Here is a 26,745-nt window from a genome sequence, read left to right on the forward strand (position 1 = left end):
GAGAGCTGACTCACGAGGCTTCACAGAACTTCTTGGTGTTGCTCGGCCTGTCTTGGTTACGGCGTTGGCGGAACCACGTTTCTATCTGGCGCTGACTGAGACCACAATGCTTCCCCAGGCCCAGGACCTCACTCTGAACACAGACAGGACCAAATCACCTCAGAGAGAGAAGCTCCGCTGTTCCTTTCCTAAGAAGACCCTCAGCATATCTTTCATATACAGATTTGTCAGGGAGATAGCCCATTACCTTCTTCAGCACCTTAAATGATCTCAATAGGTGTTTTGTCATAGCTTCATTAGAGCAGAATTCCAATATTTTTTGTGTGTAAAAAATGATGATTTTTAAAATGACAAATATGTTAAATCCCTCCATTTGGCTTCCCCTGATCCCTGCTCTGTGCAAGCTATACCCTCTACCCTCTGCTCCCCCCTGCCTGTCACGCCCTGACCTTAGAGATCCTTTTTATGTCTCTATTTTGGTTTGGTCAGGGTGTGAGTTGGGGTGGGTATTCTATGTTCTATTATTTGTATTTCTATGTTTTGGCCAGGTATGGTTCTCAATCAGGGACAGCTGTCTATCGTTGTCTCTGATTGAGAACCATACTTAGGTATCCCTTTTTCCCACCTGTCTTTGTGGGAAGTTTACTTTGTTTATGGCACATAGCCTTTAGCTTCACGGTTTGTTTTGTAGTGTTTATTGTTTTGTTCTGTGTTTTTTCATATAAAAAGAAAATGCTCACCACGCTGCGCCTTGGTCTACTTCAGTCGATGGCCATGACACTGCCCACATAAAAAAATACTACAGTTTAATATAGAATACTAAAGTACTTACTGTGAAATTCTAAAGTAAACTGTAGTATATTGTAGAATACTATACTACACACTGTGAGGGCAGCAGGTAGCTTAGCAGTTAAGAGCGTTGGGCCAGTAAACTAAAAGTCCCTGGTTCAAATCCCTGAGCTGGCAAGGTGTAAAAATCTGCCGTTGAGCAAGGCAGTTAACCCCTAACAACAACTGATCCCTGGGCGCCGATGACGTGGATGTCGATAAGGCAGCACCCCGCACCTCTCTGATTGGGGTTAAATGAGGAAGACACATTTCGGTTGAATGCATTCAGTTGTGCAACTGACTAGGTATCCCCTTTCCTCTTTCGCTAGTATCCCTCAATCATGTGTAGTGCTTACTATAGAATGTTGTAGAATACTACAGTATTATCTGCAAAAAGAACACTGCACTGTCAGTAATGTCCGCAAAAACACTACACTTGTTTTTACTAGAGTAAATACTACAGTATTTCATTTGCATATACCCTGCTCATTCCCCATACCACATTTTGTGCCACCCATAAGTGAGAAATCTACATGCCAAGTATAGACCATATTGTGTTCCCTACAGGTCATAGAAAAGCACAGAAGCGCTGAACTATTGGTTCAGATCCCAGTCCTACAGGTTATGCAAAATGTGATCTTTTGTATTTCTCCAGTAGGTTTCCTGAAAGAGAAAGCCTCTATGTCAAAGATAATACAAATTTAAAAAACACTCTAGTAAATACTACAGTATACTACAGTTTGCACAAACCCTACATGAATTACTAAAGTATATACTACAGTTTCCTTTTAGTAGAGTATTTATACTATAGTTAACTGTAAATACTACAGTAAACACACTTTAGTCTGCAAAAATACTACAGTGAATACTACAGTAAATTCAGCAAAAACACTAGTGAATATTACAGTATTTATAGTATAGTATTTTTTCATGTGGGTGGCACTTTACACCACCTTAGGCTCATACTTCTACTGTACTGTAGAATGGCTCTTGTGTGGGGAGATACATAATTACTCTAGAGGGCTCCTAGTATTAGTAGGTGTATGTCACTCCTGAGTAACGGCAGAACACAGAGACAGACAAAATGCTCACCTAAACCTTGTTTGGAACTGATTTGATTTTATCATCGTGACATACCAATGAGGTGGTTACACAATATGGGTGTGGCTAGTGCAGTCCTGGTGATTGTATATGTTGAGAGCATTAACCTTCACTGAAAATCCAGGGAACGTCTATAGGGAGCCCATGCGCTTCATGAAAATGTGAGGTTTACAAATGAGGCAGGAAGACGTTCTAACACAGAGACTGACAGCCAGGTAATACTTCACCAACAACATAACCTGTTTCAACAATAGACAGAAGACAATGTCTAAATGCACAGAGAGAATAGGATTTGTGTATATCCATATACTATGGTATGTCTACTATCAGAGATTTGTACTTGTAAACGAGGAGACACATGCCTCAGCAGATGTACAGTCCAACATGTCAACATTTGCAAATTCTGCCTTGTTACTCCTAACGAGTAAAAAGGTGGAACATTTCCATGTGAACAGAGCCAAGCTATAAAATATGACCTGTACCTACCTGACTGACAAGGAAGGGATGGGCCACTAGAACAATGCCTTCCAAAGCATTTAAGGGTTTTACCCAAGGAAGTACTCTATTATTTATCCTATTCCACCAAATATACCTGGCTAATAAACAACTATCTTGTCATTTCCTGGTGTACTACAACCCACAATAGTAGACCCTAAACCCAACCCTAACCTGATACCCCTAAACGAGTTCCACATAACGGTTTCCTATTATAGCAGAAACTACTTTAACTTCAACCTGATCCCCATTCACCCAGTAAACCATATAATTACAACTCAACCTTTATGCACCAATGCTCTAATTCTACTTGCTATACTCAAGTAATAGAGTTTCTATTTCTAAACTGGTTACCAATGTAATTAGCGTAGTAAAAATACATGTTTTGTCATACGCATGGTATACAGTCTGATATACCACGGCTTTCAGCCAATCAGCATTCAGGGCTCGAACCACCCAGTTTATAATTCTACTTGAGGGCTATACTCATGAAGCAATATAGATTCTCCAGGGGAGAAATTGTATCTTATCTCATGAGTACTAGCTGCAATATTTGTAATGCTATGTGTAGAGGCTTGTATAAGATCTTTGCTAAAAACATACTCCTTATCAATTTCAGAATCAATCATATATGTTTCTATAAGTGAATATTCCATATCCCACTAACAGAGTGACAGAGATGGATGAAGGCGATTTATAACTGACCTGTGAGGGTTGCTGTTTGTTCTGTTTGTAAAATGTCTCCAGCTTTGGGACAGGCAGGGCTCGAACCCGCACCCTGTCTCTCACCCCCAGCTGTCTGCTTAGTGGCATGGCTATGACCCTGTAGAGAAGACAGACAGAAAATAGAGTTCTGCAGTAGTTCAATGCAAAGGCAAATGTCAGTTAGGCCCTATTTTCCATATGTCACACTGCTTTTGACCTAAGCTGCAGTATTTTGGTCAAAGGAAGTGCACTGGGCACTATTGGTGAATAGCTTAACCTGTTGAGGCTGGGGGCGCTGTTGTCACTATTTATGCTAATCGTGTAATTTTTGAAACGGCTTCCCACAAAATTCTTGATCGTACAATATGCATATTATTATTATTATTGGATAGAAAACAGTCTATAGTTTCTATAGGAGTTGAAATTTTGTCTCTAAGTGGAACAGAACCCATTCTACAGCAATTTCCCTGACATGGAGTCAGATTTCAGAAATGTTGGCCCCTGATCTGGAGTCAGTTAAAAGGCCACTGTTATTGCTATGAGTATACGGACACTGCTTACGTCTTCCCCTGGATGCCTTTACGTGATGACGATTTGAATGGGGTCGATTGCGCGTTCACAGGCACTATAAATTAAAAAACCCTGTAGCTAGCAACTCTTTTCTTGGTGCGTCATGCGCGTGGAGGACACCGACCCGCACCTGTTCAAAGCATTAGTGTTGGGAGTAATCTTTCTCCGGTCATGTTAAGACTCGTTATATGAGTTAAAAACATCATAAGGTAGTTAATTTAAAGCGTTTTATAGCAATTTATATCCGTTTAGTGCGATTTTGGGACATTTATTTCTGAAACGCTGTGAATCGCTGGGCACGCTTCCAGTTCATCCCGAACGCAGTTGGCATTTCCACATGGCAAGACGACAGCTTTCCACCAAAAGACGATTAGACCCAAGAAAGGATCCTTTGCCCAAGATACTGATGGAAGAACAGCTCAAAGTAGGACATTTTTATTATGATAAATCGTGTTTCTGTCGAAAAATGTTAGTGGCTTAGGACGCCATGTTTTTTGACGTAGCTTCGCTTGGCGCAAACTGTATTGAAAAGTAAGGATAATTTAAAAAATGTAAATCCGCGATTGTATTAAGAATTAAATTGTCTATCAATCGCTGTCCACCCTATATTTTTTAGTCACGTTTATGAGTATTTATGTATAAGAGTAGATCACTGTCTAATATGGCGCACCAACATTTTCTCACCAGCTGGGCTACTTTTGTCATTGTGTAACCATGATTTTGGTGGCTAAATATGCACATTTTCGAACAAACTGTATATGCATGTTGTAATGTGATGTTACAGGGGTGTCATCTGAAGAATTCTGAGAAGGTTAGTGAAAAAATAATATATTTTGGCGATGTTTACGTTATCGCTCACTTTGGCTAGAATTAATGCTGGGGTAATGTTTGCACATGTGCTATGCTAATATAACGATTTATTGTGTTTTCGCTGTAAGACACTTAGAAAATCTGAAATATTGTCTGTATTCACAGGATCTGTGTCTTTCGATTAGTGTATGCTGTGTATTTTTACGAAATGTTTGATGATTAGTAAGTAGGTAAACACGTTGCTCTATGTAGTTATTCTAGTCCATTTGTGACGGTGGGTGCAATTGTAACCTATGCCATCTACCTGAAATATGCACATTTTTCTAACAAAACCTATCCCATACCATAAATATGTTATCAGACTGTCATCTGATGAGTTTTTTTCTTGGTTAGGGGCTATAAATATCTTAGTTTAGCCGAATTAGTGATAGCTACTGTTGTTGGTGGACAAATAAAAGATGGTGGATTATGCTAATGTGTTTTTAGCTAATAGATTTACATCTTTACATATTGTGTCTTCCCTGTAAAACATTTTAAAAATCGGACATGTTGGCTGGATTCACAAGATCTGTGTCTTTCATTAGCTGTATTGGACTTTAATGTGTGAAAGTTAAATATTTAAAAAATATATTTTTTTTGAATTTCGCGGCTCTGCCTTTTCAGTGGGGGTGGGGGAGTGCCGCTAGCGGCACCCTCATCCTAGACAGGTTAAGACCGGGTGTTTTGCGTACTACAAAAAACTCAAGGTCCTAGTTATATTATAGCCTATAACAGGCCCCAGAGTTTTCATTGCGTATGTCAGGTGGGGTGAAAAACAGTCAGGTGGTTAGGAAAAATTCCTGGAATAGAATATCACTTAAGGCATAACCATTATCTCCTCAACAACAAAGAGCAAAAACACGAGAGCTCCTCATGTCACTCCATGTTGTTAAGGCTGTCGCTCTCCTCATCCTCGGACGAGGTGAGGAGAGAAGGATCTTCAGACCAATACGCAGCTTCAGGGAAATAAGCCATCTTTTTATTTATAAACGACAAAACTGAATAATGATGGCAACACGAAAACAAACACTTTACCAAACTTTACAAAAACAAGAAAACGACGTAGAACGAAACCTGAACATAAACTCACATCACTAAACGTAAACTCACGGACAGGAACGTTACATCAAAACACACGAACAGCCAAACAGCCCCGTAAGAAAAAATACATCGACAACGACGAAGACATCACAGGAGACAATCACCCACAAACAAACAGTGAGAACGCCCTACCTAAATATGACTCTTAATTAGAGGAAAACGCAAACCACCTGCCTCTAATCAAGAGCCATACCAGGTAACCCAAAACCAACATAGAAACAGATAACATAGACTGCCCACCCAAAACACAGGCCCTGACCATAAACACATAAAAAACAACATAAAACAGGTCAGGACTGTTACACATGTCAGTCTTCAACATAACATAACAAATGAACTGACAACCGCTGGAGCCTGTCCCATTCCCATACACTTAGTGTCACATTGGGCCAGACAACCTTTGTGCTAAATTGATACTACACCTCCAGGGACACGTGATCTATGTTTGTGTGTCTGAGTGAGAGGGTGTGCTTGTGTGTATATGCATGGGTGGGAAAGGGTACAGGTAAGAGTGTGTGTGTGCGTGTGTGTGTGCGTACCTGTGTGTGTATTTCTACAGTATGTGTGTACAGTTTAAGTGTGTGAACCTCTACCTGAGAGATAATCATAGGTAAGTGGGCAGGCAGGGAGATCAGAAGTGATGGAAGTTCAGAGTAATTTAGCTCGGAGACTCCAGGGCTTTCCGGTTACAGGAACCCCAAAGGAAACACCTGCTGCTAATGAAGTCCCCACTGACGACTACTACTTGCATGTAAACAAACCCCTCCCTGCCCTGGCCCTGCGTATCTCACCTCACCTCATGAAACACGTACGCCTGCACGTGTGTGTTGTGACTGACACACAGCTCAGCCCTGCCCAGGTACAGTACAGTACACTAATAAACTGTGAGGAAATAACTGATAAGGAAAAACATTCAAAAAATGAGTGTCCTATCGATCGCTCCATCAGACTTCTGTTCTTTCTGTCTCCATGCCTGAGCCCTCCACTTTACATTTCTGGCCTCTGCCTCCACATGGCTTCCAGCTCTAATGTAGTGTGCAGTACAAAAATCTACAACTAATGTCCACAGGTGCAATGTACAATAAATGCCATGAGGACAAGAAGAAAAACACCTGCACATTGTTAGAATGCTCCCATAGGTTTATTAGCAAATTTGACTGCAACGGATCTGTGTCAGGATTATAGAGCTTTTCTGCGTCAGGAGAAACTCCTGGCCCTATTTTTAATTGCCCATTAAAAAAGCTGGATAAACGCTCCCAAGTACATTTACTATAACAATGTTTTGACCCTATGATCGTCATCAGGTTTTAGAAACCGTTTTCTAAATCGTTGAAACGTTGTTACAATAATGTTGTTATAACACACCTGGGAACAGATCTCTATGTGCAGTGTTTTCCCGTTTTGCTCCCAATTGCTCTTAGTGTAACAGGGTTGGTTATGTTTCCACTTGCCTCTAAAGAAATGTGTATTTGATGTTCAAGCATTCTTATTGGTTAGTTCAATTCTGATGACAATAAGGGGTGTTGTGATTGGCCCCACTTGCAGATAGGGGGAGATCGCGAACGTCAGGTCTTCCCAGTATGAAAATGTGATGCAAGGGGTAGGTCACGTTCTGAATACTGTTTTCTATTTTCTATTTTACAATGTGTACAAGTTTGCTGTACGTTACTGATTTTATACATGTGTGGGTATATGGTACCTGTTAGGGATTGAGGGGCTTTCTGGGATGTGCTTTGGCATATGATTGCTGTAAATAATTGTGTTAGCTAGCATACACCGATGTCATGGTCACATAAGCCACGGCTAACACAGTTGTCTTCATGCTACAGATTTTGTCATCGACAGCCATCAACACTGTTAAGCCCTGCACAACTAACGTGCTGTTTCCCATTTAACAACAGGTATTTATACATGTTATATTTTGTATTGTATTTTTGTATTTTGTTCGCCCAGTATGAAAATGTGATGCAAGGGATTTTGTCATCGACAGCCATCAACACTGTTAAGCCCTGCACAACTAACGTGCTGTTTCCCATTTAACAACAGCAGAAATAAATGATGCTCAACTGGGACCACTGGCCGAAGTTATTTATTATTATAAAACACAACGCATGGAGAGTACACTATACATCTGTTACACTGGTGCCGTGACTCGTCTTCTTGTCTTTGCCGGACGTCACGTGGAGGGATCGGAGACCCGGCTTCAAGAAGTACTGTGGTTGCTGATACACGTCTAAAGCCTAGGTTTTGCATTCTGCGCAAGTGGAGTTCTCAGGAAGCTCCTGGTAGCATGAGTGAGTGGGGAATATAATATACTGTTTATTAGTTGTATGTGTTGATGTTATGATTATTTAGTGATGTAATTGGGCTGTTACGCTAGTGACCTTCGTAAGCCAATTAACGTGAGGGTGATGCCATTTTCTACCACACGGTGGCGACAACTATTAAGGCGTTTCTTGTTACTTTTCTGTGTTGATTCTTGGTCTTGTTAGACAACTACTACTGAACTTTTATTTTGAGTGCATTATGTTCAAGCTGATTTTATAGAAGTGTTAATATTGATTGTGATAATTTTCATATTTTTTGGGGGGGACTTAATATTTACAACAACAACAAAACAAATTATTATTTTTTAATTTATTTTAAAAATGGAAAGTTTTGGGAGAGGTAGGGGAGTTTTCATGTTTAACCCTTCACTGCCAGTGGGTAGGGGGGCAGCTATTTCTCCAGTTACTTCCACACCTCTGGCCAGGCCAACTACGCAGGCAAGTGTGCACCTTCCACATGATTTAGAGCTACCTCAACTCAGTGCATTCGAGCCAGTTTCACCTAATCCTAGGAAGGAGGATGTGTCTATGGATTTCCTGGCGGACATTGTTAAGCAGATAGGTTACTCCATAGGTGAAAATATTGCCTCTTGTTTGGAATCAAAGGCTATGGGAGATGGGGTGGGACAGAAGGTTGATTATGTTGGTGGTACCAAGGTTGGGGCCAGCTCTAGTCTAAATGTAGTGGTGGAAAATGATGTCAGGGAACCAGTGTGTTTCAGGGGGGATGGTTTAGAGGAATGCACAGTGCATGAGTGGGAGGAGACCATGTTAGTGTACATGCAGAAGAAGGGCTATGGTGGGCAGGAGAGGTCAGATGAAGTTTTGGGTAAGCTGAAAGGGCGGGCACGTGACGTGGTAAGAGTAAGCCTACGCAGTAACCCAGTTGACTTAAGCCAGGGCCCTAGACCGGTTTTTGACATTCTGAAGCATCACTTTAGCGACACAATCAACTCTGACATGCCCCTAGCTGATGTTTATTCTACGTTGCCAATGGAAGGTGAGACTCCGTTTGATTACTGGATCAGACTGAACAGAGCCATAGAGGTGGCAGAGGACTGTTTGAAGAGGCAGAACAAGGAGCTAGACAATCCATCACGTGTTCTGACTGTCATGTTCATCAAGCACTGTCCGAACCCAGAGCTGTCATTGATATTCATGTGCAAACCATTGCATGAGTGGACGGCTGCGGAGGTCCATGACAGGCTGGAGGAGTACCAGAGGAAGTGTAAGGCTCCAAGTCCCTTGCGGCTGGCCCCACTGGTCACCACACTGACGCAGGAAGTAAGTAGGCCAGTGTCGGCTGTTGCAAACTGTCCGGACCCCTTGCAGCAGCCCACAAATAACTCATCCGAGGCATTGGATCGTGTGATGGGCATGCTTGAACGGGTCTTGGAGCAGAGGCCTCAGCAACCGGTAGGCGGCTATAATAACCGTTTCCAGAGGAGGCCCAGAAGGGAGAACCCATCTTTGCAATGCAAAGTGTGTGGGGATGCGAACCACAGCACAATGGATCATTGTTATTCTAACCACCTATGCTTCCTCTGTTATGCAGCTGGGCACACACGTCGGGAATGTAATTCCCGTCGCTCCATCAAACAGCAACACGACACAGCGGCAGGAAAACTAGCTGGCCCGCACTGGGTGGGGGGAAGTGCTGGGCCTTGTGAGGTGCCCCAATTCGATAGTGTTGTAGATTTAGAGTCAATATATTCAAGTGTTTGTGATGAAGTCAAGTCGAACGAAAAAGTCATTATGCAAAATACACAGAGAGTGCTCCACAACGATGAACTCTTCTATACTAGTGTGTTACTGGGGGATGTTATAGAGGTGAGCGCTATGATTGACAGCGGTTCTATGGCATGCACATTGAGCTCTACAGTGGTGCCACGCCTTGAGAAAGCAGGTGTGCTCAAGAGTGGCTCCCTCAGTCCGACTGAAGTGGTGTTGGTTGGCTGCGGGGGGTTGAAGACCAAGCCTGTAGGTGTGTGTGAATTGAATCTGTCTGTGTATGGCAGCAGTGTCTCTGTCCCTGTTCTAGTAGTGGATGGCCAACGTGATGAGCTCATCCTAGGCAGCAACGTGATAAAACATCTCATCAGGGAGCTGAAGACGACCGGTGACTTCTGGGAGAAGATGTCATCATCTGAACACAATGGAGATGACAAACTGTTCCGTCTGCTGGCTAATGTAGAGAGATGGAAAGGGACAGAAGTGCCGGAAAGAGTGGGCACAGTAAGGCTGAAGCGGGCGGTCACATTGGAGCCCATGCAGGAGCATTTAGTCTGGGGCCGGTTGTGTACGCCTCAAAATGTATCTGCGGGCAGTGCTGTCGTTATTGAGCCTACGAGGGCACGCTCAAGACCAAAAAACATTCTAGTGGGGAGAACTGTAGCGACATTGTGGAGCGATGGCTGGGTCCCTGTCAAAGTTATCAATCCCTCACCAAAGCCAGTAACAGTGAGACGCAATGCCAAGATAGCGGATGTTTTTCCTTGCATGGCATTAGAGGACTTTGACACTGACTACATAGATGGGCCCACTGTCGAATCGGTCCCCCTGGTGCAGCAGGTACACAAAATGGATGACAATCAAGACTTTGACAATGGTAGTGGAGATAGCTTGACCGTTGACAGTGCTGTAAAACCGCACAGAGTGACAAGTGAGGTGTTGCATGAGTTAGGGCTAAGTGACATTGACATTGAGTCCACTCAGTTGTCGCAACAGTGTAAGGCCCGGCTAGTTCAGCTAATAGCCCGCTACGAGTGTATCTTCTCCCGGAACAAACTAGACTGCGGGAAGGCTACTGGATATGTCCATCGCATCAGACTCAGTGACACTAAGCCTTTCAGGCTACCTTACCGTAGGCTCTCCCCTAACCATTATGACAAGCTCAGGCAGGCCTTGGATGAAATGGAAGAGCGAGAGATAATCAGGAAATCCAGCAGTGAGTATGCCTCCCCGCTCGTGCTGGTCTGGAAGAAGTCTGGCGATCTGAGACTGTGTACAGACTTCCGATGGCTCAATGCTCGCACCGTAAAGGATGCTCACCCTCTACCTCACCAAGCTGATGCTCTGGCGGCCCTGGGTGGCAATGCCTTCTTCTCTACAATGGATTTGACCTCAGGCTACTACAATGTGGAGGTGCATGAAGACGACAAGAAGTTTACAGCCTTCACTTCTCCTTTTGGGTTATATGAATATAACCGTCTTCCACAAGGACTGTGCAATAGCCCAGTTACATTCATGAGGATGATGTTGAGCATTTTTGGGGATCAAAATTTTTCTAGCCTTCTATGCTACCTGGACGATGTGCTGGTTTTTGCCCCGACTGAAGAACTTGGATTGCAACGCTTGGAGTCAGTTTTTGAGCGTCTGAAGGCCCATAATCTGAAATTGGCTCCAAAGAAATGCCATTTCATGAAGAGGTCAGTGCGGTTCTTGGGGCATGTCATCAGTGAAGGAGGTGTGGCCACAGACCCGGAAAAAGTAAAGGCTATTGCAGGGATGACAGAGAAGGATCTCATGGAGGATAACACGGACGTGCCCTCCCAGGGGAAGATTCGGTCCTTTCTCGGAATGATAGTCTATTACCAGCAGTTCATTGAGGGGTGCTCCACCATCGCTAAGCCGCTGCATGGGCTGACAACTGGGACGAAGGCACCACGCCATGGGAAAGGAAAGAGGAAAAGAAGAATAAATAGGAAACTCACAGCAGCAGACTGGACTGGTGAGTGCAAACAGGCCTTTAGTCAGTTGAAACAAGCTCTCCTCGATCAGGTCATGCTAGCCCACCCTGATTTTAGTAGACCTTTCTTGCTGTCTGTAGACGCATATAGTAATGGATTAGGTGCTGTCCTCTCCCAAGTGCCAGAGGATGGGTCTGCAGCCAGGCCCGTAGCATTCGCTAGCAAATCTCTTACTTATGCACAGTCAAAGTATCCTGCCCATAGGTTAGAGTTTTTTGCTTTACGCTGGGCAGTCTGTGAGAAGTTTAGTCATTGGCTAAGGGGCAAGCCTTTTACTGTATGGACAGACAACAACCCATTAACATACATCCTGTCCAAGCCCAAATTGGACGCCTGTGAACAGAGATGGGTTGCTAAACTCGCTCCATTCGAGTTTGACATAAAGTACATCCCCGGTCCCAAAAATGTCATTGCTGATGCACTCAGTAGACAGCCATTTGTGCAGCCGAGCGCTCTCCACCGCATCACAAGGGTTCCATACAAGGCCTTGCTGGAAGAAGCTGCGGGAGTACATGCTGAGAAGGTGCAAGATGTGTTCCGCTGGTCGAACCACCCATTCGACCTCGAAAGCTGCTCACCGTCAATTGAGGCAGAGGCCTGTGAAATTGTCATGGACTGCCAAACTACCTCCTACCCTTCTCCTGGTTCTCTGTCAAAGGAAGCGGTGTCAGCAATCCTGAGGTCGCAAGAGGAGGCTGGTCTACAGAACTGTGCGCTGCTACTGCCTCAGCTCACTCAGTCATTGGTGCCATCTGAGATGTCAGATGTGAGAGTGCTGTCCCGTGACGACCTGATATCAAAGCAGCGCCAGGATGATGCACTCGCCAGAGTTGTCTTCTACGTGGACAGGGGCCGTAGACCTTCTAGGAGGGAACGTGGCCATGAACCAATCGAGGCTCTGCGGATTCTGAAGACATGGGAGAAGCTCACTCTGAAAATGGGTGTACTATATCGCGTTACCAAAAGTTTGCTGTCAAAGAGGAAGACGTACCAGTATGTAGTACCCACCTCAATGAGGGCGACAGTTTTGAAGGGTGTCCACGATGAAGCCGGTCATCAGGGGCAACAGCGGACGTTGTACTTGACGAGACAGAGGTTCTTCTGGCATGGTCTGGAGTCGGATGTGAGAGAGTATGTCAAGACCTGCAAGAGGTGTGTGTTCAGTAAGGCCCCCGAGCCAGAGGCCAGAGCTCCACTGGAGAACATCATCACAACTGAGCCCCTCGAGTTGGTGTGTGTGGACTTCTGGTCTGCTGAAGACTCCAACAACAAGTCCTTGGATGTTCTGGTCGTCACTGATCATTTTACTAAGATGGCCCATGCCTTCTTGTGTCCGAACCAATCAGCTAAAGCAGTGGCCCTTCAGCTGTGGAACAACATCTTCTGTGTGTATGGTTTTCCTCGTCGTATCCATTCCGACCAAGGGGCCAACTTTGAAAGTAAATTGATTGCTGAGTTGTTGAGTGCTGCAGGAGTCCAGAAGTCGCACACAACTCCCTACCATCCGATGGGGAACGGGGGAGTCGAAAGGTTCAATAGAACGCTGGGAAACATGATCAGGGCTTTACCTACGAGAGCGAAGCACAGGTGGCCCCAGAAGCTGAAGTCGTTGACCTTCGCCTACAACTGTACAGTCCATGAAACCACGGGCCACGCCCCTTTCCAGTTGATGTTTGGGAGAACCCCACGTCTGCCTGTCGACATGATGTTTGGTACGGTGCTACAAGACTCAAATGTTGTAGACTATGATGAGTACGTCAAGTCCCTGACGAGAGACCTGAGGGAGGCCATGGAGACTGTACAGTTGTCGGCAACCAAACAGCTGAAGAGGCATGCGGGCCTCTACAACAGGAAGATCAGAGGAGCTCCAGTGGAGGTCGGTGATCGGGTGCTGCTGGCGAATAAGGGTGAACGTGGAAAGAGGAAGCTGGCGGATCGCTGGGAGAACAACCTCTATATTGTTACGGAGAAGAATAGTGACATCCACATCTTCAAGATACAGAACATGTCGACTGGCCAGGAGAAAACGGTACACCGTAATCTGATAATGCCTGTAAACTTCTTGCCTCTCCCTGACACTGCCTTAGAGACATCTAATACGGGAGACCGTGAGGATCCGAGTGAGGAGATGGAGGACTCATCCATGAATGATATACCAGAAATGGACGTTGGTGAGAGGACTAGTGTGTGGGTATCAGAACAGACCTCGGAGGAAACACAGTCGGAGCCCTCTGAAAAAGAGACCCCAGATGTGCTGGAAGATGGGCCACTGGCGAGGGACCCTCAGAACTCACCACATTCTGAGGGTGCCACTGGTGGCACAAGCATGTCAGAGCTAACCTTTGGAGAAGAAATGTCCGAACCCTCTGAGGAAGAAAGACATTCTGAAGATGCCACTGGTGGCACAAGTTCCAGCAACAGTCACAGAACCCTTGACCTTGACTACCCATCGACTGTGGACAGTGACCCACCAATGGTGGTTGTAGTTGAACAGGTTAAACGTAATGATAACTCTGTTAGGACTGTCAGGTCAGGGGCTGGTCGAGTTAGGAAACGCCCAGTGAGACTCATTGAGACTATGCAGACACAGAGGGTTTTTCATACAGAATTCATTAGAGTACCTGTGTGGGTGTAGGATTAGAATCCAAGTCTGTAGCCACAATTTTTTTTTTTTTTACTTTTAACGTTCAAGAGACCCTATAGAGGTAATGGGTCAGGGGTCATGTAGGCCAAGGTTTTTCTGTCTGAGGTTCTTATTGTCACTGAGTGTACTGAACATGTAACAGGCATGTTTTCCTACGGGGTCTTTGAATTCCCCTAATTCTCTTTAGAGAATAGTCTTTGCACTGGAATATTTGGTGACATATGTATTGCAAGGTATTGCATACCTCATTTAGTTTCTTTGTAGTATGCAAGTGTAATTCAGCAGGGGAGAATGTAACAGGGTTGGTTATGTTTCCACTTGCCTCTAAAGAAATGTGTATTTGATGTTCAAGCATTCTTATTGGTTAGTTCAATTCTGATGACAATAAGGGGTGTTGTGATTGGCCCCACTTGCAGATAGGGGGAGATCGCGAACGTCAGGTCTTCCCAGTATGAAAATGTGATGCAAGGGGTAGGTCACGTTCTGAATACTGTTTTCTATTTTCTATTTTACAATGTGTACAAGTTTGCTGTACGTTACTGATTTTATACATGTGTGGGTATATGGTACCTGTTAGGGATTGAGGGGCTTTCTGGGATGTGCTTTGGCATATGATTGCTGTAAATAATTGTGTTAGCTAGCATACACCGATGTCATGGTCACATAAGCCACGGCTAACACAGTTGTCTTCATGCTACAGATTTTGTCATCGACAGCCATCAACACTGTTAAGCCCTGCACAACTAACGTGCTGTTTCCCATTTAACAACAGGTATTTATACATGTTATATTTTTGTATTTTGTTCGCCCAGTATGAAAATGTGATGCAAGGGATTTTGTCATCGACAGCCATCAACACTGTTAAGCCCTGCACAACTAACGTGCTGTTTCCCATTTAACAACAGCAGAAATAAATGATGCTCAACTGGGACCACTGGCCGAAGTTATTTATTATTATAAAACACAACGCATGGAGAGTACACTATACATCTGTTACATTAGCAGCTGTCTAACTATGCTAAATCTGAGTTATTAATGTTTGGTGATCTTAACCTGGATTGGTTGATGCCCATATCAGATAAACTGAAAGATATTTGTACTGAGCTACATTTAAATTAACTGATAACAAAACCCACCCCAATTTAAAACACACATTTTTGGGAGGGATATGATTCCGACAAACGCCCCCTCATAAGTGTACAACCAATGGAATCTTTGCTAATGAGCTCAGTGACCATTGTCTCATTGCCTGCATTAGAGATAATAAACTACCTAAACTGTATCCGTGCTTTATTACAAAGTGACATTTTAGAACTTCAATGTGTAACATTTCATGTATGACCTTGGGTTAAAGGTTTCCGTTAGCCGGTAATAGGCACTTTTTGCAGATAGAAAAAATGTAAAGCTGATAAATAAAATTGGTGCCGGCCAATTGTCCGGGAGAGAAAAATAATCCCATTGTTAAATAATACATTTTAGCCTATGCATTGACTGAAATAACCGTTGATGTAGCACGAGAGCTGCTGATACAGCTCAAACAGCTGTTTGTTGCTGCTGGAGTAAAACATGTGGTTTAATAAGTCCAATCATTGTGCAACAATTATAAAGGCAATCGCATGTAAAAAAATAAATAAAAATAAAAAATAAAAACAATGGCCACGAGAAATAAAAATCGTAGCTCTTTTTAATCAACTGGTAATTTAAACGCGCTTCCCATTCAAGTGCATAGGCAACAAGGTAGGCTTCAGTGCGTCACCCACCACTTTGCAACGAGCTGGATGCAGTATGCATTTTGAAAATATTGACTTAATTGTTTGAAACCTGAACCTTTTACTACATATTATGAGGCATGTCTTACCTTGCTTCAAAACCTAGCCAAAATCCAACCAAACATGCAGGCAATTCTTTTATAAAGACTTCCATATGCCATTCCATATGCCATTGAAACCAGTAGCCTATTTCTCTACAGGACCTGTATTTTCTCCTGTAGTAGGTCATGTAGTATTTACTGTAGTATACTGTACTATTTACAGTATACTATAGTATAATAATGTAGTAAAAAAAAATGTACGATATATTATAGTATTTACTGTAGTGTTTTTGCAGACTGTAGTATGCTGAAGTATTTACTGTAGTATTTTCTAAAGTGTTTCTGTTTTATTATCTTTGACATAGAAGTGTGTGTGTGTTGGGGGGGATAGGCAGGGTATATGCAAATAAAATACTGTAGTATTTACTAGAGTTGAATTATTATTTTTTCAGACTAGTGTTTGTGTGAACATTTCTGTAGTATTTACAATAGTGTTTTTTTGGTGGATAATACTGTAGTATTTATTATAGTATACTACAACATTCTATACTAAGTACTACCCATGATTGAGGATTGGTACAGTGTGTAGTATAGTATTCTACAGTATACTACAGTTTACTACAGAATTCTATCATAAGTACTGTGGATTCGCTTTATCAGAGGTGAGAGGTTTAATACTCATCACCGCATCCTTTATCAGAAGGTCGGCTAGACCGCTCTATATTCCATAATTTCTTCCTTTTTGTGTACAAAGCTCTACTGCACAAGCTTCCAAAATATCTCACTTCTCTGTTAAAGTATAATTATACGAGGCATCAAACCCACTCACAGGGTTGGTTAACTCTTGAGGTCCCTCGTGTCTCTACCAACCTACAGTAGGTAAACCAGCCTTGAGTTTGGAATAATTTACCATTCTCATTACATCTTGAATCCCTGGTGGCAATAGACCAGTTTAGAACGCTGATGAGGAATGAATTCACTGAAGTTTGCAAGTGTTTTGGTTGATTGTAATAATTTATTTGTGTTGGTGAAATGTAGTGTATCTCTTGTATCTTGTAGTTTCTTTGTTTTGCTGTTTTATTGAATGAATATGTTGATTTGGGAACTGTTTGTTTTCAGGGCACCATTGAAAATGAAACCCTGGTCTCAATTGGGCTCCCCTGAATAAATTTAAGTTAAGATGAAGAAGAATCGTATTTTTGATATCCAGCGGCTTCTGGGAAACCATAGAGTGCATATCATCCTCAGCGTCTGCTGTAACCCAACCCATGTCTATCTACTGTCCATCAGCCTGACAGACAGACACACCATCAGCTTTCTGCCACAGCCTGAGTTAATATGAACCTAACAGAAAGACATTTTACAGCCCCAGCAAAAGCTGACTACTCATCAGGCATGAAGTCTACTTGGAATACTTCCAAAGGGCAAAAGCCGACAGCAGTCACTAAACACAAAGTTAACGGAACAAAACGGGGATGTACTATCCAATAAGACAGGGGTTCCCAAACGTGTGCAGTTAATGCTCATTTTCTTGCAATTCTATAAATTTAGACATTTCTAACGTGTATTCATGTGATATTTGAATGAACACATTTCTGACAAGTTATAAATAGCTCTAGGTATGAAATGACTAACATGACAAGAGGAAAACTGATGATGCACTACCCAATTTAGAAATCACACCTTGTGTATTCTTCTCTTAAATATTTTAAGAATAAGTTGAAAGCCGGACTGAATTCCTTTAAAAAAGGGGGGAGGACCCCCGCGCCCCCTCACCTCTCAAAGACGTAGCGCAGGACGATGAAGCCCAGAGCCAACGGCAGGGTGTAGAAGAGGTCCCGAGGTAGAGGGTAGCGGTCCCCCTCGATCTCTATGTCCTTCCAGGTGACCCCCGGAGGCAGCCAGTACTCCTCCTTCCATAGCCATTGGTCCAGCAGTCCTTCCATCCTACAGAGGGGAGGGTGAAAGGAGAGGATAATGTTTGAGAGCTCGATCCTCAGAAGTGTCTGTGCCTGCTGAAACATTGATGCTGCTATTATTCATATTTATGGAGAATACAGCGGCTGGGAACCTCCAAATGAAATATGACAAGCTAAAGAGAGTGAACAAGACGGTATGTGTCCTTGATTCACACTTCACAGACAGAATCATAGTTAGAGCCAACATGAAGTCTGTGTGTGAGGCTTAAAGGGATAATTCATAAAAATTACAAAATTACACATAGGTTTCATTACCCTGTATGACCAGGGCCATAGTCAGGGTCTGAGTTTTAGTGTGGTCTCCCCCCATCCAATACATTTTAAGAAAGTTGAAGCACATTTACCGTAAAACTTTTTTTTTTTAATTACCCTAGCCATTATCACATTCATTGCTGTAGCTTCATTCACCTTAGCCTATTAGCTATACAATTAGCCGCTACACATTAACTCAGGACCGGGATTAAAAACTATAATTGAAAAAGTATTTTATTAACAAAAAGTAAACAAGAAAGTTTGCTTAAGGTTCGTTTCACTTAAAAAAAAGTACAGGAAAGGGGAATTCAACACTTATTTCAGATTTGTCTGAAATCGTTTCTGTAGTAAGTAACAGTTACGATTAGCATTCCTGAAAATGTATTTTGTTTAAATATAATTTGATCTCTGAGAAATGAAGCTAATTGATTGCACCCAAAATGCCCATTTTAATTTATAGAATTCAGATAATATTCAATAAATATAGCACCCAACATTCGATTTGGACCAAACTTCTTTCTACCCATGAGTAAGACACGAAGGAATTCCCAAAAGAAATTCAAAAGCCACCCACGGATCCCCCGCACCCCATGCCATCCCACCCCAACAACCAGTATACAGTATCCGATCTCTATGTTTGACAAGTAGTATGACGCTGTGGCTTGTAAGTATTGCTTCTCCATACTATGTAATGTATTCCCTGTGAATCTGGAGATCGTTTTTTTCACCATTCAGAGAAATTAGCCATTGAAGTCGCTTGCATTATTTAACAAAAAGTTTTGTGAAAGTACCAGGTTTTGACCACTAGATACCACTGTTCCTGCTATACCGCCACACTCTTTTATCGATTTGCTGGTCTCTTGTGTTTATTAAATAGATCACAACATTTCCTTTGTAATTTTGGGTAGAAAACCAATAGATTTGGCTCATTATGAAAATAAATTGTGTGGTCATCCTCACAATTCAAGCCAGACCTCCATGAAAGAAATTCAGTTTGTCTCTAATGCTTCAACCCAACTCACCTTGAATAGTCCAACAAGTGGCAGCTCTCTGAGAGGGTTATCCCTATGGTGCAATTCTCATATGAAAACTTTTCCTACAAATCCAAAACGTTAATGGAGAAATGGGCAAGGGACTAAAATGTTGTGCCGATCCTAATAGAACCCAATACCATTACAAAACACTATACAGTGTTTGTTTGGGACTTTCACTATTGAAGACCATTAGAGACCATAACATTATTTGATTGAAGGTCTGGTTGCCTAGTAATGGACTTTAGTCCCGCTTCACAACGCATCACTGGGAGCACGCTGCCTGCCCTCCAGGACATCTACAGCACCCAGTGTCAAAAGGTGGCCAAGAAGATCATTAAGGATCTCAGCCACCCAAGCCATGGACTGTTCACTCAGCTATCGTCCTACCGGCGACAGAAAAACTGCTTCTATTACCAGGCCATCAGACTGTTGAACATCACTAGCTGTCTACAAGGTGATGCACACTAACTCACACAAAACACACACAAGCTAATGGTTACTATTTACAAGATTCACTGCGTTGATCTACGTGAGTGGAGTGGAGTGGGATTTTTGGAGTAGTGGACACCTTTTGGTAACATGACATCTTTGCTGGTCCCACTCCCATTCCCATTGATACAAGCCCTAGTGCTAGGAAGGCAAAGTGTTCTCATTTTGAACCATTTCATGAGTCTCACTCATCGTCAACAAAACAGAGGAGATGATCGTGGACTTCAGGAAACAGCAGAGGAAGCACCCCCCATCCACATCGGTGGGACAGCAGTGGAGAAGGTGGAAAATTTTAAGTTCCTGCACATCACGGACAAACTGAAATGGTCCACCCACACAGACAGTGTACACCTACCATCAACAGCGTGAAATTAATAAAAAAAATAGGAACGCAAGGCTTTATTGTTGGGTTTTTTACAGAAATGTTTAGTGATGGACTAGGAATGGCTGATCGACCGGTTGGTGATCACTGCTCTATAGCATGGGATAGCAGCGTTGGATGCGTGTGTGTAAGGATGCTGAAAAAATGTGTCTTGTCACCTAAAACCCTCACAAACTTTTACAGATGCACAATTGAGAGCATCCTGTACGGCAACTGCACCGCCCACAACCACAGTGCTCTCCAGAGGGTGGTGCGGTCTGCACAACACATCACCGGGGGCAAACTACTTGCCCTCCAGGACACCTACAGCACTCGATGTCACAGGAAGGCCAAAATGATCATCAAGGACAACAACCACCCGAGCCACTGCCTGTTCACCCTGCTACCATCCAGAAGGCGAGGTCGGTACAGGTGCATCAAAGCTGGGACCGAGAGACTGAAAAACAGCTTCTATCTCAAGGCCATCAGACTGTTAAACAGCATTCCCCAAAAAATTGTTTGATTTGAAGGTATAACTCTGCCCACCCGGCAGGCCCAGAGATCAAATCAAGTGCACCTATAGGCTTACCGTTGGCCAATCAGATAGCTCAGATCACTTTGTCTGCATAGTTTCCTTGCACCATAGACTATAAAAAGACGCATCGAACACACAGCAAAGTTGATAATGCGAGATTTCAAAACTTTTAAAACCATGACTAGAGAGAGACTCAACAAATACAGCAAAGACCTGCTGTTTTTATGAGTAAGTTAATGTTTAAGTTGTTATTCGGCACTGTCAACACTTTGTCCAACAGTTTTAAAAGCCATACAATTTACATTTAGATAAGCTTGTGTTGTTATTATTTGCTACCCTTTTTTAATATTAAGGAATATTTCACTTTCTCTGGTCATAGTTTCGCCATCAGCTGGAAGACTGAGTCCCCTTTTTTCAGCGTAGGGAGGGGGAGAGGAGGGACTGTGAGTCGGGTGAGAGGCAGCCTCACCGCTGCTCTCTCCTTCCCCTCAGACTAACCAGATGAGGCCATCAGTCCAGTAAAAATATATTATTTCAAAATGGTCTAAGAACAACATTGACAGGGCAATTCAAGCGTAACCAATATGCAATATGCCAATATGCAATGTATTGGGCTTTTTGCCTACTGCAGTATTTTGCAACCGGGGGTACTTGGCCTTTCCACAGGGGGTACTTGAGAAGACTCATGAAACCATAGGCATAATCAGGGCTGCAACTTTGTTTTTTGAAGTGGGGGGGACCACATTTTTTATCCAGTCGGATAAACACTCAAAACAGCCTACTCGACTGCTCGAAGGCGTCCGGATGGTCCTAAAGCACACCGTTGCCTTGTCTTGTATCACATTCCAATGATAAAACTGGGAGGGACAGAAATGCAATTTCATAATGTGGGGGGGACATGCCCCTCGTCCCCAGTGAAAATTGCACCACTGGGATTAATGGTAAAATGCACATGAGGGGGTACTTCACGGGTACTCTGGGCAGAGCTAAATGTACTTGGTGGGGCAGTAACCAAAAAAGGTTGGGATCCACTGGCCTACTGCACAAACTTCAATGCTACAGAACTGTTTTTAATTGTTTAATGTTGCATAGGCTAATGTTTTTTCAAGTCATGTTTTTTTAAAGATTTCGGCTTTTGACACAGAAAGTGATCTTGATTCAGAAAAAGGTTTTCACCACTGCTATAGAGACATTGAACCATGGTCACTTCCTGTTTCACACTGTGTATTTAAATACTGTATCCCCGACATAGCTCATCATAATATTTCTACTACTATACATTTTATTTTAGTTAGACTGTTTATATATACCAGACATTTATTTATACACTGGATTCTTGACATAGTACAATCTAATATACTGTATCTACTGCTGTACATATCATTCTTAGCTGATCTTGTGTAAATTCTACCGTTGTACATATGTAGTGGACATGAGTCAGTCATGGTCACGTGATGAGGTAACCCACCACGACCTTCGAGGGAATTTCCTCTTGGTCTAACGGTCTAAGACAGAGATCAAATCAAATGTTATTTGTCATATGCTCCGAATACAACAGGTGTAGACCTTACTGTGAAACTCTTACTTACAAGCCCTTAACCAACAATGAAGTTTTAAGAAAATAGAGTTAATAAAATATCTCCTAAATAAACTAAACTAAAAATAAGTACCACAATAAAATAACAATAATGAGGCTATAAACAGGGGGTACTGGTACCAAGTCAATGTGTGGGGGTACAAGTCAGTCGAGGTAATTTGTACATGTAGCTAGGGGTAAAGTGACAATGCATAGATAATAAACAGCAAGTAGCAGCAGTGTAAAAACAATGGATGGGGGTGAGGTCAATGAAAATAGTCTGGGTGGCCATTTGGTGAATTGTTCAGTAGTCTTATGGCTTGGGGATAGAAGCAGTTAAGGAGCCTTTTGGGCCTAGACTTGGGCTTGCCGTGCGATAGCAGAAAGTACAGTCTATGACTTGGGTGACTAGTCTTTGGCAAATATTTTGGCCTTCCTCTGACACTGCCTAGTATATAGGTCCTGGATGGCAGGAAGCTTGGCCCTAGTGATGTACTGGGCTGTACACACTACCCTCTGTAGCGCCTTACGTCGGATGTCGAGCAGTTGTCATACCAGGCGGTGATGCAACCGGTCAGGATACTCTCGATGGTGCAGCTGTAGAACTTTTTGAGGATCTGGGGACCCATGCCAAATCTTATCAGTCTGCTGAGGGGGAAAAGGCATTGTCGTGCGTTCTTCACGACTTTATTGGTGTGTTTGGACCGTGATAGTTTGTTGGTGATGTGGACACCAAGGAACTTCAAATGCTCGACCCACTCCACTACAGCCCCATCGATGTGAATGAGGGCGTGTTTGGCCCTCCTTTTCCTGTAGTCCACGATCATCTCCATTGTCTTGCTCACGTTGAGGGAGAGGTTGTTGTCCTGACACCACACTGCCAAATCTCTGATCTCCTCCCTATAGGCTGTCTCGTCATTGTCGGTGTTCAGACCTACTACCGTTGTGTCGTCAGCAAACTTAATGGTGGTCTTGAAGTCGTGCTTTACCATGCAGCTGTGGCTGAACAGGGAGTACAGGAGGGGACTAAGCACATACCCCTGAGGGTATGTGTTGAGGATCAGCGTGGCAGATGTGTTGTTGCCTACCCTTACCACCTGGGGGCGGCCTTTCAGGAAGTCCAAGATCCAGTTGCAGAGGGAGGTGTTTAGTCCCATGGTCCTTAGCTTAGTGATAAGCTTTGTGGGCACTATGGTGTTGAATGCTGAGTTGTAGTCAATTAACAGCATTCTCACATAGGTGTTCCTTTTGTCCAGATGGGAAAGGGTAGTGTGGAGTGCAATTGAGATTGCATCATCTGTGGATCTGATAGGGGGGTATGCGAATTGGAGTGGGTTTCCGTAAGGATGGTGTTGATGTGAGCCATGACCAGCCTTTCAAGCACTTCATAGCTACATATGTGAGTGCTATGGGACGGTAGGAAGGCAGGTTACCGTTGCTTTCTTGGGCACAGGGACTATGGTGGTCTGCTTGAAACGTGGATATTGGAGACTCGAGAGGTTGAAAATGTCAGTGAAGACACTTGCCAGTTGGTCCGCGCATGCTCTGAGTACACGTCCTGGTAATCCATCTGGCCCCGCGGCCTTGTGAATGTTGACCTGTTTAAAGGTCTTGCTCACATCGGCTATGGAGAGCGTGATCACACAGTTGTCCAGAACAGCTCTCATGCATGCTTCAGCGTTGCTTGCCTCAAAGCAGGCTTAAAAAGCATTTAGCTCGTCTGGTAGGCTCGCGTCACTGGACAGCTCGCGGCTGGGTTTCCCTTTGTAGTCCGTAATAGTTTGCAAGCCCTGCCACATCCGACGAGTGTCAGTGTAGTAGATTCAATCTTAGTCCTGTATTGATGCTTTGCCTGTTTGATGGTTCGTCTCAAGAGTATAATGGGATTTCTTATAAGGGTCTGGATTAGTGTCCCGCTCCTTGAAAGCAGCAGCTATAGCCTTTATATCGGTGAGGATGTTGTTTGTAATCCATGGCTTCTGGTTAGGATATGTACGTACGGTCACTGTGGGGACAACGTCCTCGATGCACTTATTGATGAAGTCGGTGACTGAGGTGGTATACTCCTCAATGCCATTGGATGAATCCCGGAACATATTCCAGTCTGTGCTAGCAAAACAGTCGCATAGCATCCATGTCATCTGACCACGCCCGTATTGAGCGAGTCACTGGTACTTTCTGTTTTAGTTTTTGCTTGCAAGCAGGAATCAGGAGGATATAATTATGGTCAGATTTTCCAAATGGAGGGCGAGGGAGAGCTTTGTACGCGTCTCTGTGTGTGGAGTAAAGGTGGCTTAGAGTTGTTTTTCCTCTGGTTGCACATGTGACATGATGGTAGAAATGAGGTAAAACAGATTTAAGTTTGCCTGCATCAAAGTCTGCGGCCACTCGGAGCGGCGCTTCTGGATGAGCATTTTCTTGTTTGCTCATGGATTTATACAGTTCATTGAGTGCGGTCTTAGTGCCAGCATCGGTTTGTAGTAGTAAATAGACGGCTACAAAAATATAGATGAGAACTCTCTTGGTAGAGAGTGTGGTCTACAGATTATCATGAGGTACTCTACCTCAGGCGAGCAATACCTCAATACTACCTTAATATTAGAGATCACCTTGAACAAGAAATATTTTCATGGTTATTAAAACATCATGCCAGGGTAAGCCTAAACGAAACTTAGTCCTTATTTTAAGTGTTTCTAAAATCCCCTATGGGAAAAATTAATGGGGGAAAAACGATTGGAACCATTTCCCGGTTTGACCACGAGGTTATGGGTATTATGATACCTCCACTGTGGGGCTCTATGTAGCTGACATGAGTCTTGTCAAGTGATGAGGTGGCCCCACCTGCAAACTTCAAAACCAGTGTCTGCCTGATCTGAGAATTTCCTCTTGGTCTCATGGTCATATTGGAACTTGCTCCCCATGGGAGACCCCGATTAATATCTCGTATATTACACATTCTTAAAGATTGCATTTAATTCCTGCTACAGCGCTATTTGGGTTGTTAATCATATTCGTCCCGCTGTTCTTGATTTCTTGTATCCCCCCTTTTAATTGTTTTACTGCATTGTTAGGAGCGAGTAAAATAAGCATTTAGCTGCCCGATAAACTGATTTGATTTTGATTTATCAAGTTGATATAATTGTTGTTGTGTGGGTATGGACCTCCCCTCACTGAACAGCAATGCAAACAGTCCCCGTATTCATGAGTGCGCACCTCTCTCCATCAACCTTGCGCGATTGGAGATCACTTGCCTTAATATGCCTTATTCAGCTAATTTCTCTGCATTTATCAGCGTGGTGATAAATGCCAATGCATTTTCCTACCATAACGACTCAATTACTAAATTAAACATTTGGCGTGGCCCTTTGATTATTTGATAAATCACTCCTAATGTAGCCTACTGTCTGAGATAGACCAAAACAAGGCCCAGTCAAAGAAAGCAACGTTTTCAATCAAATGGAAAGTAAGCGCAGGATACGCCTTAAATCGATTACATAATAAAACGATGTATAGCCTATAGGTTCAGCACCGCAATCTTCAACAAACCTGTCTCAATAACCTACAACAACAAATAGATAATAGATCAACAATAGCAATCTATTGGGTAGCCTACAACATCAATTCGCAAAAAGGCATTATGGAAAACGTTCGGTGTTAATGAAATTGATTTAAATTAACAACACCATTGAGATTACCTGTCCACTCTCGAGTAATGGGATGGGGAGCACAGTGTTGTCACAGCGGTTATCCAGCAAGCAGGAGCCGATTGACGCAACCTGCCTCTGTTTGTGGCGGGCGCGCGCCACGTATCCTTCAAACCGAACACGGGGAAAGCCCCGCTCACATCAACACGCTGAACATAAGGCGGTAAATATGGCGCTTTTCCCGTTTTTCCCATCTAGGCAATAGAGAGCAATAGTAATGGCGTCTTTTTGTAGGCACTAACTCCGCCATGGTTCGTTAGAGGGTTTTTTGATAAACGTCGAAAATAGAAGAGTACCTATGTTTTGTTCTATGAGATAATCTTCATCAGCTAACGTCACTTTTTGTGATTTCTGAAGTATTTATGTAATAATAAAAAAGGCTTCATAATTCATAAAGGTCATGTTAACTGACTGATATTATCTTATAGAAAAAATGTATAAAATCTCATAAGCCTGTGTTAACCTTATTTTCGGCGTTTATTCCAAAACCGTATTCTGAACGAACCAGAAGTAAATCATTTCTGTTTTGTAGGACTATAATGGCGAACCCTAGTCAAAAAATCCAATAGGATTAGTGATTTTTCCAATAGAATCCTTTTTGTCACAAATGTAAATAACCGTGCAGACAATCTCAGT

General features: G+C 43.1%; 1 protein-coding gene and 1 long non-coding RNA gene across 2 annotated transcripts in view; both read right to left on the reverse strand.

Annotated features, from left to right (window-relative positions):
• The window catches only part of cers4a (ceramide synthase 4a), a 41,549-nt gene extending 15,178 nt beyond the window's left edge, over positions 1-26,371 (reverse strand). Inside the window, exons 1-4 of the mRNA XM_055861778.1 lie at positions 26,101-26,371; positions 17,956-18,126; positions 3,130-3,247; positions 15-133 (exon numbers count right to left, since the gene is read on the reverse strand). Of these exons, the coding sequence (XP_055717753.1) occupies positions 15-133; positions 3,130-3,247; positions 17,956-18,126; positions 26,101-26,303 (611 nt within the window). The 5' untranslated portion in view covers positions 26,304-26,371. The remainder of the gene's footprint in view (positions 1-14; positions 134-3,129; positions 3,248-17,955; positions 18,127-26,100) is intronic.
• On the reverse strand, positions 5,506-16,516 carry LOC129810844 (uncharacterized). The gene is made up of 2 exons (XR_008752789.1): positions 15,367-16,516; positions 5,506-7,065 (listed from the first exon to the last, which is right to left on the reverse strand). It is a non-coding gene; the product is annotated as an uncharacterized LOC129810844 (long non-coding RNA).
• Positions 26,372-26,745: the final 374 nt, after the last annotated feature.

This window comes from Salvelinus fontinalis, chromosome 14 (genome assembly GCF_029448725.1).
Source record: "Salvelinus fontinalis isolate EN_2023a chromosome 14, ASM2944872v1, whole genome shotgun sequence".
Classification (NCBI taxonomy): Eukaryota; Metazoa; Chordata; class Actinopteri; order Salmoniformes; family Salmonidae; genus Salvelinus; species Salvelinus fontinalis.